Raw genomic sequence first — 13,987 nt, 5'->3', positions numbered from 1 at the left:
AAATATAAGGCAATTTGAGTAACAAAATGAAAAACAACAATAATGGATTATAACCCAGAGAATAAATAAGAATCCAGAAGTCTACACTAATAATAAAGTAGGGAGAAGAAAAGAAAGCTCTTCCTTACAGCAAAATGCCAAGTAATAAATGCAGAAAGAAACCTTTTTATAACCATGACAGTAATAGTAGATGCAGGCAACAATCATTAATGGATGCCAAAACCACACAAAGTTTGAAGCAGAACTAGTATTTTACATAGTTTTAAGTATCTCTTCTCAGCTTATTATTTACAAAGGGAAAAAGGGTACTTTACACTAGAGAAACTCAGCGGTCATCACTTCGACCAAGAGATCAAATTCCCATCACCAATAATGAGACAAAATGACATCATGTGCCTCCTCACAACACACAGAGGAAGTCGGGGCATCACTTCTGCAGTGTTCGTGCAAAAAGTGTAGAACCTGAATCCAATCAGGAGGCAATAGCAGACAAACCCAAGAGGAGGGACATTCTACCAAACAGCTGCCCTGGACTCTTCACAACGTCAAGGTCATGAAACAGAAGAAGGCTGAGGAAATGATTTGGGAGACTCGAGGGATGTGACAACTAAATGGAATGTGTGATCCCCACCTTGTGAAGGGTACACAGGAGTGTTTGGTATTATTCTTGTAACTTATCTGCAAGTTCGAAATTATTTCAAAATGAAAAGTTGAAAGTAATAGAAAAATAAAATTGGTTGGCAAAAAATAAATGTATAAGCTCTTTGCCCCATCAATCCCACTACTGGGAACTTGTCTCATGACTTGACACGCATACAAGACTGTACACTACAGCAATCTTCATTACTTTATAAAAATGGACACAAATGAAATGTCCACCAACAGGGGGACTGGTTAAAGTGGTCCATGTACCCTATAGACTATTATGCCACCATTACAAGGATGCAGCAGATTTCCATGTGCACATATAGAAAAACTCCAAGATAATTCCTAAACAAATAAGGTACAGAACGTTCTGCTTTGTGTGCTTAATTAGGGGGAGAAAAATAGGTCCTTACCTCACTCCTTATATCAAAATAAGTTATTTTTCAAAGTGAAAAAAAAAACGAAAACAAAACTTGATTCTTTTTTTTTTTTTTTTGCGCCATGGGATCCCAATTCCCTGACCAGGGATCGAACCTACGCCCCCTGCAGTGGAAGTGCGGAGTCTCAACCACTGGACCGCCAGGGAAATCCAAAACTCGATTCTTTCATAAATGTTCTAGAAACAAACGAGCACTTAAAAAAATTTTTTTTTTACAGTAAGGAAGGTTGCCATGGTCAACACTATTGATAAATAATACAACCATTAAAAAATTACTTCAGGGACTTCCCTGGTGGTCCAGTGGTTAAGACTCCACAATTCCACTGCAGGGGGTGTGGGTTCGATCCCTGGTTTCGGAACTAAGATCCTACATGCCACATGGCACAGCCAAAAAAAAAAAAATTTTACTTCAAAAAGAGACTCGATTTATAAATGAAACACAGGGAAGGAGAACTCTACACACATAACACATACAAGGCATTTCTGAAAGAAAATCTAAGTGTTAATACTTGTGGAGTGGTTACTTTTGGGGTGAGGGATGAAAGAGAGACTATTTTCATTTTATTCCTTCCTGTATAGCTTAAGTAACTCATAATTACTTGTAAGTGTATTACATTCTTCAGTAATTTTACTTTGATACCACTTATTATATGTCACCATATTTATACAACATAATTTATAATGTAAATTTAGCTTACAGTTTCCCGTAAGTAATTAGACATTTCGAACGTGGTCAGTCCCCGCCACCACCTCCTGCCAGGCCTGACTCGGCTCCTCAGCTCACCAAGCTTCATCTTCTTGAGCGTGGAATCTGAGTCATCTCGGGGCCGCTTGCGGGCATCCTTGCCACTGGGCATGTTGCGGGCGATCTCAGCCTGAGGTGTGCCCAGGTCTACCAGCAGGGTGGTGATCTGAGCCTGGAACTCCAAGGAGGCTTGGTGCTTCAGCACACTCAACAGGTGCAACTTGAGGTTCTTACGCACGCTGCTCACCTGAGATTTGGCCAGCGTTGGGGGCAGGTTGGCTGTGAGGAAAGTAGCAAGAATTTCGCGCTGTGGACAGAGCTCATGGGGCCCTGCCACCCTCACTTCCCAAGCCCCAGCTTGGGCAGTGGTGGCGGACATCTCCTAGAAAAGTTCCTTCGCTCTCAGATCTAATGTATGGCCCTCCCCCTGTACAAGCTGATACTCAAAATCCTTGAGAGGTCTCCTTCAGTATTAGTCAACCTTAAAACAAAGAGAAAACTCACCCTCCCTTTCATTAAACATAGTCTCATCTCCCTCCATCTCTGGTCTGGAAATTCCAACATGCTTGCCCTGGGGAAGGCTATAATCACCTCCAGAATGTCCCAACCGAACTGCCACAACAGTTCATCGTTGGTCCCTGACACCAGAATGACTTTCTAATGTCTAACAATCACCTTGACAAGTAAGCCTCCCCTGTTCCAGAGAGAAAGAGGATGCCTGCAATCTTTCCTGCCCAGCATCCCTTCCCACTTCCTCAGCCAACAACACTCCCATTTTCCTTTGAGGGAACCACCTCGGCTCCATTCTCAGTCCAAGTGGGCAAGAGACTCAGGGCCAGTAAGAACACTGCAATCTCTTGGCCATTGTGACTGGTTCAAAGATAGGCTCACAATATCTTCTTGGCCAATCAGAAACAATGAGCCCTTGGACCTTTGCTGGAATGATTGGGAAGAGACATTCTCTTTCCCATGGGGTTGCCAAGGAGATGGAATGGAAGCCTGTAACAACTGGGGGCCATCTTTGCTACCCCAAGGAAGGAGACACATAAGAGCCAGGAGATGGAGAGGGATTCATGGTCTGCACACACTCATGCCTCAACCCCAGACTTTTCAGTTTTCACACACGCACAAAAGTAGAGAAAACAGTATAATGAATCACCATGTACCCATCAACATTTTGCTGATCTTGGCACATCGATCCTCCCTGCTTTTTGGGGGAGAGAAGGGCAGAGCTGGAGTATTTTAAAGTACTTCACAGACACCAACCAGGTCATTTCACCCACACATACCTCAATATTAAAATCAGCTTTGAACCAAGTTTCTGTCACATGCAACCACCGAAATATACATGTCTAGCCTAGAGAATCCTTCCCTGTGTCCACAACCTATTAGATTGATGATGAATCCCTTATGGGCCCACTACCTAGCTCACATTTCCTCAGAATAGAGGAGCCTGGTCTGTGGACAGGGGAAGGGGAGAAGGAGGGGACCAACTTACCGTGCAGGGTTTCATAGGCCTGAATCACCTCAGACATGAACATGGGCCTCTGGCGGGCAATATTGGCGAGGGAGCCCAGGGCTGTGGTCAGGTTGATGGAGGAGATAGCGGGGTGCACCATGAACTTGAGCAACTGCTCTAAGGCTGCCTTGCCTTCTTCCCACAGCACATCTAATGAGGGAGAGAAGAGAACCAGTTAGTAGGGCCCTTTCTCCCTGGCCTCCAGAGAGAGCAGCCTTTGGGACCAAAAGGAGAAAGATCCTCATACACGGATGGCTGTGAATGGCTGAAAAAACACAGAAAATTTAGTGGTTGATGAGTCTGACTATAAGACTATTAATGAGTATAAAAATTTAGAGCTGCTGCTCAAAGCATGAGCTTGCAATAGTGAAGAAGTAGAAATAATTTAAAATATCCAACTATAAGGAATCTGACTGTCTGAACTACACTGATGTAAAACTTTGAATATGTATATGTCTGTACACACAGACAAAGAACTCAAAGTTCTTTTTATCACCACGCTCCTTGATCCAGTCACCAAAAGTTAACTCTTAACAACTGTGAAAGATATCTTGACATTTCTTATGCAAAAACATACTGGATGCCACATTATCTGAAATAGTGAAAAAAAATAGAATGTGATGTAACCATACTATGGAATATTTTGTAGCATCTGAACATGATATTGTTAGGAAAAGATGTAACAAGATAATTTTGTTGAGTTCAAAAGGTTGTCAAGGGACTTCCCTGGTGGCACAGTGGTTAAGAATCCGCCTGCCAATGCAGGGGACACAGGTTCGAGCCCTGGTCTGGGAAGATCCCACATGTCGTGGAGCAACTAAGCCCGTGTGCCACAACTACTGAGCCTGTGCTCTAGAGCCCGCAAGCCACAACTACTGAGCCCGCGTGCCACAACTACTGAAGCCTGTGCACCTAGAGCCCGTGCTCCACAACAAGGGAAGCTGCCGCAACGAGAAGCCCGCACACTGCAACGAAGAGTAGCCCCAACTCGACACAACTAGAGAAAGCCCGCATGCAGCAATGAAGACCCAACGCAGCCAAAAATAACAAATTAATTAATTAACTTAAAAAAAAAAGGTTGTCAAACAACATATAAGAAGAGCTAATATTTGTGGAATGCTTACTATGCCAGCCACATTAACTCACCAAATGCTCATACCTACACCCTAAAGTAGATGCCATAATAATGACCCCCAATTTACCAACGAAGAAACAGGATCAGAGAGAAGAGGTCAGTTGCTCAATGGTAGAGCAGAGATTCAAATACAAGCCACTACACTCTAATGCCTCTCAGTTGAAAGTACAAAGCATGGCCCTGTTTTCTGTAAAAACAGGGCCAACAGACAGACACAGAAACTATGAATATATACATATAAATATCTTTGCATAGAAAAGGTCTGAAAGAAAACAATACTCTTAGCAGTATTCATCTCTGGTAAGCAGGACTTGGGGAGGGGGTATTTTCCCTTTATACCCCTCTATATTTATTGCTTGACATTTCAGTAATGTGCATGTACTACTTCTATAATTTGCAATTAGAAAAACTGTAAAACTAGCTAGTATTTACTACTAAGTGCTCACGACTTCATGGAACCTCCCAACAAACCTGTGAAAGGGGTACTACTATCACCTCCATTTTACAAAAAGAAGATAAAGTTCAGAGAGGAGTAACTTGCCCAAGCTCACATGAGTAAGTGGTAACACTGAGATTTGAACCTAGCATCAGGGCTCTTAAGCACTGTTTTAAACTGACTCCAGAAATGAAAAACCAAGAAAAAAGGGGGTGAGGGGGAGAAGGAGAGGAAGGGAGCCAGTGCAGTGACTGACAAATGGCACCAGCTGATAGGTGGCACTCACTGTACTGGATATAGGGATGGTCACGAGGGATGCGGTCCAGGCTGATGTCGTGCTCCTGGCGTCGGGGCACCTCCGAGTCAGCCATGCGGGGCGACAGGGTGACAATGAGGCTCTCCACAAACTTGATGGCATGGGTACGGATGCCGTCATTGTCAGAGTCCAACAGTAGGATGATGTCCCCAGCCATGGCAGACACCATATCCCAGCAGGCTTCCTGGAGCTCGCTGATCACCCGTGACTTCACCATCCACTGCGAGTGGACCAGGGAGGGATGGACAGACGGACAGACAGATGGGGAAAAGACATCAATCACCAACTCCACCAACTCCCAGAGATCCATAAATGATGATGAATACATTCACTGGAGAAATGTTCACTGAGTTACAACTCTGTCTCTGGCCCCATGCTAGGTGATGCTGGGGACAGGACCCAGTGGTGACCAAGCCAGGTCTGGTCCTGCCCTCACGAGGTTCACAGATAGCGACAACCGAGAGTGATGAAGACTCAGATCTTAAGGAAGCCAAAGGAACAACAGTGCCAACCTCACAAGGTGGTGGCAGAGATTAAATGGATTCATTCCTTTCATTAATGTTAATGTACATCACACCACAGTGTGGACCTGGCTGGCCCATCTTGGTCACAAAGGAGGTACTCAGGGAATGTTTGTTGAATGCACAAATGAATGCACAGATGGATGGAAGGATGGGTTAATGGCAACTCCCTGACCATTAGACATTAGAACCCCTTTGTTGTCTTTTCCTAAAGATCAACAGCACGTCTTGCTCATAACGAATCTGATCTGACGCTGGTTTTGAACTAAACAGATGAGTCTGTAAATGAGACCTGTCAGGCGGGGACAGCCCCAGGTGGGGAGGGAGCTCTTACCTGCAGGGCCACCTTGTAGAGCTGAGTCATGGTGAGGATGGCCTTCTTCACCACATTCACATTCTCATCTCTCAGGAGCATGTTGAGATTTGCGATCAGTTTCAGCAGTAACTCAATGTCTCGCTTGCTAGGGGATGGAGGAAAAAGGGCACGGTCAAGGTGGTCTTTGGGCAGGTGATGGGAGCCTGGGGTCCACAAGGAAAGGTAAATCAGGGTCAGTGTGTCAGGAGATTGGAACGGAGGTGGGCACCTTTCTTGTTTGCCAGCACAGCTGGAAGCTGAGAACAATGCCTGGCACCTTCAGACAGAGCTGCCCGCGAACGCTGTCTAGGTTGGTCCTGTAACCCCCACTGTTCTTTATTACTAGGGCCCTGCTGTTCACATAAGGGGCAGCAGAGCCAGACAACTGTAAATCTGGATAAGCAACTGTGTCTCATTTAGAATAGTTCCTACCTCAAGGCTTGCTGTGAAAACTGCAACAACACATGTAAAGTTCTTAGAACAGCATAGAAAGCATTCAATAGATACTAGCCATTATTACTTTAAAGCACTCTGCTTTATGTAATCACTGGTTTTGTTTACTAATTTGTTTACCTAAGTCTGAGGGCTCTGAAAGTGGGGGACCCTTTCTAGTCTGAGTACTAGCAGAGTCTCATTTTTTGTTGAAGGAAAAAATGAAAGGCCTTCAATAAATATTTATTCAGTGAATGAATAAATTCAATGCTACACCTAGAGCTCAGAATGTGTATTTTCATAACACGTTACAATCTGAATTTAATTATTAAGCTAATCAGTCAAAAATATGAAACTCAGCTGTCAGCTACATGAAGGCAGGAACGATACCTGTTTTTATTCACTGTTACAGTCCTACAGTCTGACACAAATGCCTGGCACATAGCAGTTATGTGATATGTATCTGTCGAACAAAAAGTTTTTTGGCAAACTCAGAAAACTTACCACAAATTGTCCCAGTAATAATCTATAAAAATTCTGAATCACTATGTTGTATACCTGAAATTAATATAATATTGTAAATCAACTATACCTTAAAAAAAAAAAAAAAAAAAAAAAAAGGACAAAACTAGTGGTTACCAACGGGGAGAGGGAAGGGAGGAGGGGCAAGATAGGGGTAGGGGGATTAAGAGGTACAAACTACTATGTATAAAATAAATAAACTACAAGGATATATTGTACACCACAGGGAATATAGCCAATATTTTACAATAACTTTAAGTAGAATATAATGTATAAAAAATTTGAATCACTATGTTGTATACCTGAAACTAATATAATATTATAAATCAGCTATACCTCAACTGAAAAAAAAATTCTCCCAGTAAAAGGTGGAGACTGAGAATTTGGGCAATGGTGTTATGGACACGGGTTAAAATCCCAGCACGGCCACATACTGGCTGTGTGACCTTAGGAAACTCACTTCACCTCTCTGAGTCACAGTTCTGTCTTCAGTTAAATGTGCCAAACAAATAATCCAGTGTTATTTTGAGGATCGAATAACAAAGTAGGTAAAGTATTTAGTACAGCAAGGGAAGTAGCTGAAAAATTGTCAGATGCTGTTTACAATTTGAAGGTAGAGGCGATAGTCCTTACTGATGATGCAGATGTGAAGTGTGGGAGAAGTAGAGGAATTGTGGATGAGTCCAAGATTTCGACCTTATTAAATATTTGCTGGGGAATCACTGTGCATGGGAGGGAGAATGGGTCTGAGAAGCAGAGGGCAAGACTCTCAGGGCAGGGCCAGGCACCAAGGAGGCTGACTCCAGCAGGGGTGCTCCTAGGGGCTCCCTGCACCGCCCCATACCATGCCTCCTCGATGAAGCCGATGACAAACTTGCGCACTTCAATGGACTTGTCTGCTTGGAAAGCGATGATCTCCTGCCAAGGTCAGGAAGAAGGTAGGTCAGAGTTGCACCAGGATCCATTCCCTTATCCCTACACCCACACCCTTTCTCTCCTGTCGGTCACTCACATCCAGGAAGTTGTCCAGTAGTGTGGGATCTTTGTTGATGATCAGTTCCTGGACCTGGAAGGAGATTGGGGATGGGAAGGAGGAACACACATATAAAACCAGGGTCCAATCAGTGCAGACAGGAACATGCAGGAGAAAACAGCACAGGGGTAGGCAGCAGATAAGCTCAGTTCAAATCCTGGCTCTGCCACTCCTACCATGGCCTGGGCAAGTGGCTTCCCCTGAGTCTCAGTTTGCTCTTCTGTAAAATGGGAATCGTAAACAACAACTTATAGGGCTGTTGTGAGGCTTCAATAATAAGATGCTACAGGGCACAGGTCCTGGTGGATAGTGAGTACGTGTTACAGATGGAGGCTAAAGAAAAGAGGGAAGTGCTGCAGGACTCCTACCTTCCTGAGGCTCACCCAGCAATTCTCTCCACTCTCCTTCTGTTTCTACTCCCCACTCAACTGTCACAATTCATCAGGCATTTTATGACAATGAGAACACATTTTCTGAGGCCCTTGTACCTGCCAGGCTCTTTGGAATAAGCCCTTCCCAAAAACATTCTCACAGAAGCTCACTGCCTATGACCCAAGGCACTGTTGAACAGCCCTGACAACCACTCCACGAGGGAGGCCCCATCAGGACCCCACTCTACTGCTGAGGTGGAATCGACTACCCAAGGCCACATGCTGAACAAGTAGAACTGGGGTCCTCACCCAGGCAACCTGACCTCCCAACCTCTGAACTCCACCTGCCTCCCCAATTCCGCATGCCCTCTTTTGCCTCTGTACAAGCTATTATGCCCTCCGGTCAAGACACTCTCCCTCTCTCACTTGGCCTGGTTCTCTCCTTATCATCCAGGTCTCAGCTCAGACGCCCCTCTTCTAAAAAGCTCTCCCTGACTCCCCACCGCTAGGCTGGGTCAGAAGCTCCCTCTGGGTTCCACACCCCTCTGGGCTCCTCCATCCCATCCCTGCCCACTCCAGGTCCTCACTGTCTGGTGACCTGCACGTCTTCCCCACTGGATAGGACCCTGGCAGAGAGCAAATACGAGGATCAAGAGCATAGAATTTGGAGTCTGAATCCAGCATTCAAGTCCTAGTTCAGCCAGCTGCTAGCAGAGTGACCTTGGGCTAATTTAAGCTCTGAAACTCTGCTTCTTTCTCTATAAAACAGGGAAGAAATTACCCTGCCTCATAGAGTTTTTGTGAGAATTAAATGACAGCGTGGCCGAATAGCACTGAGCACCATGGCAGGCATATCCCAAGTGCTTAACTGTGGACACTAGTGTTATTACCAGTGTCTTCTTTTCCAGAGGTTCCCATCCTGGCTCCCCTTGTCCTGCTTAGCCCAGCATCACCCCCTTCCCCTCACCTGTTTGAGCACTGTGATCTTTGAATCATTGGTGATCAGTGCTGCCTGGTTGAGGAGATCCACCACCTGGAAGGAAGGTGAAAGGCATGTGACAGTACTCACCTTGCCAGCCCAGCCCTGACGGCGCTCCCTGGGTTCTGCCACCTAGAGGTGCATGGCCCAAAGACAGGGCCTGTGCCTCCCACTCCAAACCCCTCTCCATACTCACTCTCTCTGATGTGGTCATGCCATCAATGCCCGGCCCCTCCTCTTGTGTGAAAAACTGTGATGCCACGCTCCGGCGAGTGACGCTGTCCCCGCTGCTGCCTGCCATGGTTGCTGCCTGGTACTCCCTGGAGAAGAGGATAGACCAAGCTCTGCACCTTACCTCACTAGCTGCAAAGGGCTCAACCCTCCTTTCTAGCCTGTTGGGTCTCTGTTGGGTCTTTTGAAGCCCCTCCCCCTTCCAGAGTCTGGATCAGACTGTACGTGTCCATGAGGATGCAACTTGGGGGAGACTGATGTCTCCCAGCTCAGAGGCAGTACCTCATGGAGTACCGAGCCTCACCTCCAGTACTTTACATATAACGGGCTGACCGCAAACACCTGCTGAATGACTGAACAAAGGAACACAGAGCAGCCACCTCACTGGTCTCAGTGCCTCCTGTCTCTCCATCAGGGCTGTACTCTGGACTGGACACCAGAGCAAGCTTCCTAAAACATAGCTCTGAGGAGCGCCAGTCAGAGTCCTGTACGTAGTTAAGTACTCAATGCATCAGAGAAGGCCTAATTAAATTATATTTCTGCCATTTTCTGGATTACTATGGAATTGTGCTTTAAAAGGCCGGGGGCGGGGGACTATTGGGCATCTGTCCCAAAGTCACACTGGCAAAATTAACAAATGAGAAAGGTATGAATTACAGCACTATTCCTAATAGCAAAAGACTATTATCGGGCTTCCCTGATGGTGCAGTGGTTAAGAATCCGTCTGCCAATGCAGGGGACACGGGTTCGAGCCCTGGTCCGGGAAGATCCCACATGCCATGGAGCAACTAAGCCCGAGCGCCACAACTACTGAGCCTGCGCTCTAGAGCCCGCGAGCCACAACTACTGAAGCCCGTGTGCCTAGAGCCTGTGCTCTGCAACAAAAGAAGCCACCGCAATGAGAAGCCCATGCACCGCAACAAAGAGTACCCCCGGCTCGCCACAACTAGAGAAAGCCCGCGTGCAGCAACGAAGACCCAACGCAGCCAAAAATGAATAAATAAATTTATTAAAAAAAAAAAAAAGACTATTATCAACACAAATGTTCTCAAGTAGGGAGACTGGCCGAAAAACTATGATACATCCACATAATAAAACACTATGTAACTATAAAAAGGAATGAGGGAAGGAAAAAAAAAAAAGGAATGAGGAAAATCTCTCTATACACTGATAAACAGTGGGCTCTAGCACATTTTAAGTAAAAGCAAGTAAAGTGAAGACAATGTTTACTGTATGCTCCCTTTTTACAAAAGAAAGGAAAACATGTGTATATGTTAAAAAAAGAAAAAAAAAAAAACTGAAAGGAGAAACCAGAAAGTAGAAAAGGGAGAATATAGTTAAAAAAAAAAAAAGGTTGGATCTCAATGTATTATCATCATGAAAAGATGACAGTGACAGCCTGTTGCATCACAGAAGAATGTATACAATTCAACTGACTTTTGTCAAGTTTGTGTATGTATACACAGAATGACCGGAGGCAAGAAACAGCTGGGTCTCAGCTGCCTCTTCTGTCAAACAGGGATGGTAACAGTGTTTCCCTCTCAGGACGATTTTGAGGAGTAGATTAGTTTCAGAAGGCTACTGCATAAACTGTTAACAATAATTTGAGGAGGGTGAAAAAGGTGCATCTTTTAAAAGAGATTTACTGCACACAGTAGTTTATTCAACAGGTATCTGCTGAATGAATGACTATCCAACAACCTCCTTCCTAGTCTCCCTGCTGCCTGTCATCCCCACATCCTGCTCAGAGTCGGAGCCAACTCCTCACCAAGACCTAGAAGACCTTATGTGATCTGGTCCCTTCTACTTCTGCCCTCATTTCCCTGTCGGCTCTCCCTGCTCCAGAAACACCGGCCTCCTTGTCATCATGCCAATCATACCCCTTCCTCCAAGTCTTCTCCTCCAAGGGCTTCTCTTCTTTCTGCCTGGGATACCCCTCCCCTCAGAGACTGGCACAACACCCTCCCTCCTTATTTCCTTCAGGTCTCAACTCAAATATCCCAGCAGTGAGGTCTTCTCTGAGCATCCCATTTCAAATTTCCATTTCCTCTCCGTCCCCATCTGTGTTGCTTTATTTTTCTCCGTGGCATTTATTATCATCAACACACTACATATTTATAAGCTCCATGAGGGCAGAGATATGTGTGTGTGTGTGTTCACTTTCTCTATCCCCAGCACGGAACAGAGCTTGGCACCTAGTAAGTATTCAATAAAAATCTCCTGCGTGAATGCCGAAGGGCTTCTACAATCACTGGGCTTAGTATCCCCACCCTTTGGCTCTAGAATGCTTGAAAAATAACAGCTAATATTTATTGAACATTTAATATGTGCTGGGCACAATTCTCACACACAGTAACTTATTTAAACCTCACAACACCAACGCTTTGAAGTACTGTTTTGTTTTTTTTTTTAATGGGGGTATAGTTGTTTTACAGTGTTGCATCAGTTTCTACTGTACAGCGAAGTGGAGTTCCCTGTGCTCTACAGCAGGTTCTCATTAGTTATCTATTTTATACATATTACTGTGTATATGTCAATCCCAATCTCCCAATTCATCCCACCCCCCCGTCCTCCCCACTTGGTGTCCATACGTTTGTTCTCTGCATCTGTGTCTCTATTTCTGCCTTGCAAACAGGTTCATCTGTACCATTTTTCTAGATTCCAAGCTAAGTACTATTTTTAATTTCCATTTTACAGATGAGGAAATTTGAAGTCCAAGGAGGTAAAGTCACTTGATCAAAGGCTCACAACCTGTAAGATGTAGACCTAGCAGTATGGCTGCAGAATCCAGCCTTCTCACTGCTGTGCTGGACTGCCTCTCTAAAGGAACTGCTTCCCCCTGCTAGGTCCGTTCCCAACAATCCAGTATACTGCTGTTTCCCATCAGAACACAGTGAATTTTTTCACGATGAACCTTTCACATTGATCCACCCAAACTTTTTACCATGTTCTTCCTCTTCCACTTTTTGGTTTCTTTCCTTATTTTTTAAACGTTATATACATATTTCCTTTTCTTCTGTAAAAAGGGAGCGTATGATAAACACTTTCATTTCGGTTTTCACTTAATATATGCTGGAGCCCACTCTCTATATTTCATTCCTTTTTTGCCCCCCTTCCCTCATTCCTTTTTACAGCTGCATGATATTTTATTATGTGGCTGTTATCTGTGTTTCTCCTCTGCCAGTCTCCCTACTAAAGAACATTTGGGGTGTTTGTAGTCTTTTGCTATTACCAACAATCATTGGCTCCCCTTCCCTCCCGGTCCCACCGCCCCACTCCCACCTGGGAATATGACGACTCCCCGCATATACACAGAGTGGCCCCACGAAAATCTTTCATCATTCAACGAACATTAACTGGGAGTTTTCGGCGTGACGGCGCTGTGCTGGGAAACACGTCGGTGACCAACACACACCTCCCTGCCTCCATGGAGCTCATGGTCACAGACATAACTAAAGAGCCACACAAATAAAGGTCCAATAACAAATGAGACCCCCCGCCAAGTGACATGAAGGAAAGGCACAGGAACCTATAAGAGCGTTTAAGAGGCGGACTTCGGGACGGAGAGCGGGAAAGGAGGGCTTCGCAGAGGAAGTGACGTTGGTGCCGAGACCCGAAAAATGAATGGGAGTCAGCCAGGCGGAATGAGTAAAAGGATGTTGCAGACATAGGGGACGGCATGTGCAAAAAGCCTGAGGCGGGAAGGCGTATGGCGAGTCTCAGGAACCGAAGGCCAGTGCAGCTGTGCGACGTGAGGAACGAGCAAAGAGGCAGAGCTGAGGCCGGCGGGGCGGACGCGCCTTGGGGGCCACGTTGGAACTTTGCCCTGAGGGCACTGGGGAGCCACGGGAGGGTCCAGAACTGGGGAAGAAACTGGGGTCCCGAGCGTCACTGCTCCCTTCCCCTCTAAGCGTCCCCACTCCCCCCGGCAGCGCCCCTGCCCTTTCAGGGTCCTTCCTCCCTTCGTCCCCGGGCCCCCACGCCGCCCCCCCTCTCACCACGGCTCAGGCCTCCGTCCCCCTCGCGCCCCCTCAGCAGCGCCTCTTCACAGACGCCACCGCCATCTTCCGCTCGCCGCCGTGACACTGCGCACGCGCCGTGCACGGAGGGTCGCTGGGAAATGGAGTCCACTCTGCGGCAGTACCCCGCCCCTACCTTCTGCCGCGCGACCGGCCTTCCGCTCTCCGCCCCCTACGACGCCGGGACAGCCCTTCATTTCCGGCTTTCGGGAGCCATGCCTCCTGGGAAATGTAGTCCTTTGACGGGGTCCGGAAGGAAAGGGGGATAGAGGCTTCTGGGAAATGGAGT

The 13,987-nt window shown here is 46.1% G+C and overlaps 1 protein-coding gene across 1 annotated transcript in view; it reads right to left on the bottom strand.

Annotated features, from left to right (window-relative positions):
- Positions 1-13,794, bottom strand: part of SYMPK (symplekin) — a 36,138-nt gene extending 22,344 nt beyond the window's left edge. Inside the window, 9 exon segments of the mRNA XM_036833682.1 lie at positions 1,869-2,108; positions 3,328-3,498; positions 5,206-5,455; positions 6,091-6,217; positions 7,910-7,983; positions 8,078-8,131; positions 9,437-9,502; positions 9,645-9,768; positions 13,678-13,794. Of these exon segments, the coding sequence (XP_036689577.1) occupies positions 1,869-2,108; positions 3,328-3,498; positions 5,206-5,455; positions 6,091-6,217; positions 7,910-7,983; positions 8,078-8,131; positions 9,437-9,502; positions 9,645-9,749 (1,087 nt within the window). The 5' untranslated portion in view covers positions 9,750-9,768; positions 13,678-13,794.
- Positions 13,795-13,987: the final 193 nt, after the last annotated feature.

The sequence above is a fragment of the Balaenoptera musculus genome, chromosome 19 (assembly GCF_009873245.2).
Source record: "Balaenoptera musculus isolate JJ_BM4_2016_0621 chromosome 19, mBalMus1.pri.v3, whole genome shotgun sequence".
Lineage (NCBI taxonomy): Eukaryota > Metazoa > Chordata > Mammalia > Artiodactyla > Balaenopteridae > Balaenoptera > Balaenoptera musculus.
This window is presented reverse-complemented; position numbering and strand designations above follow the sequence as displayed.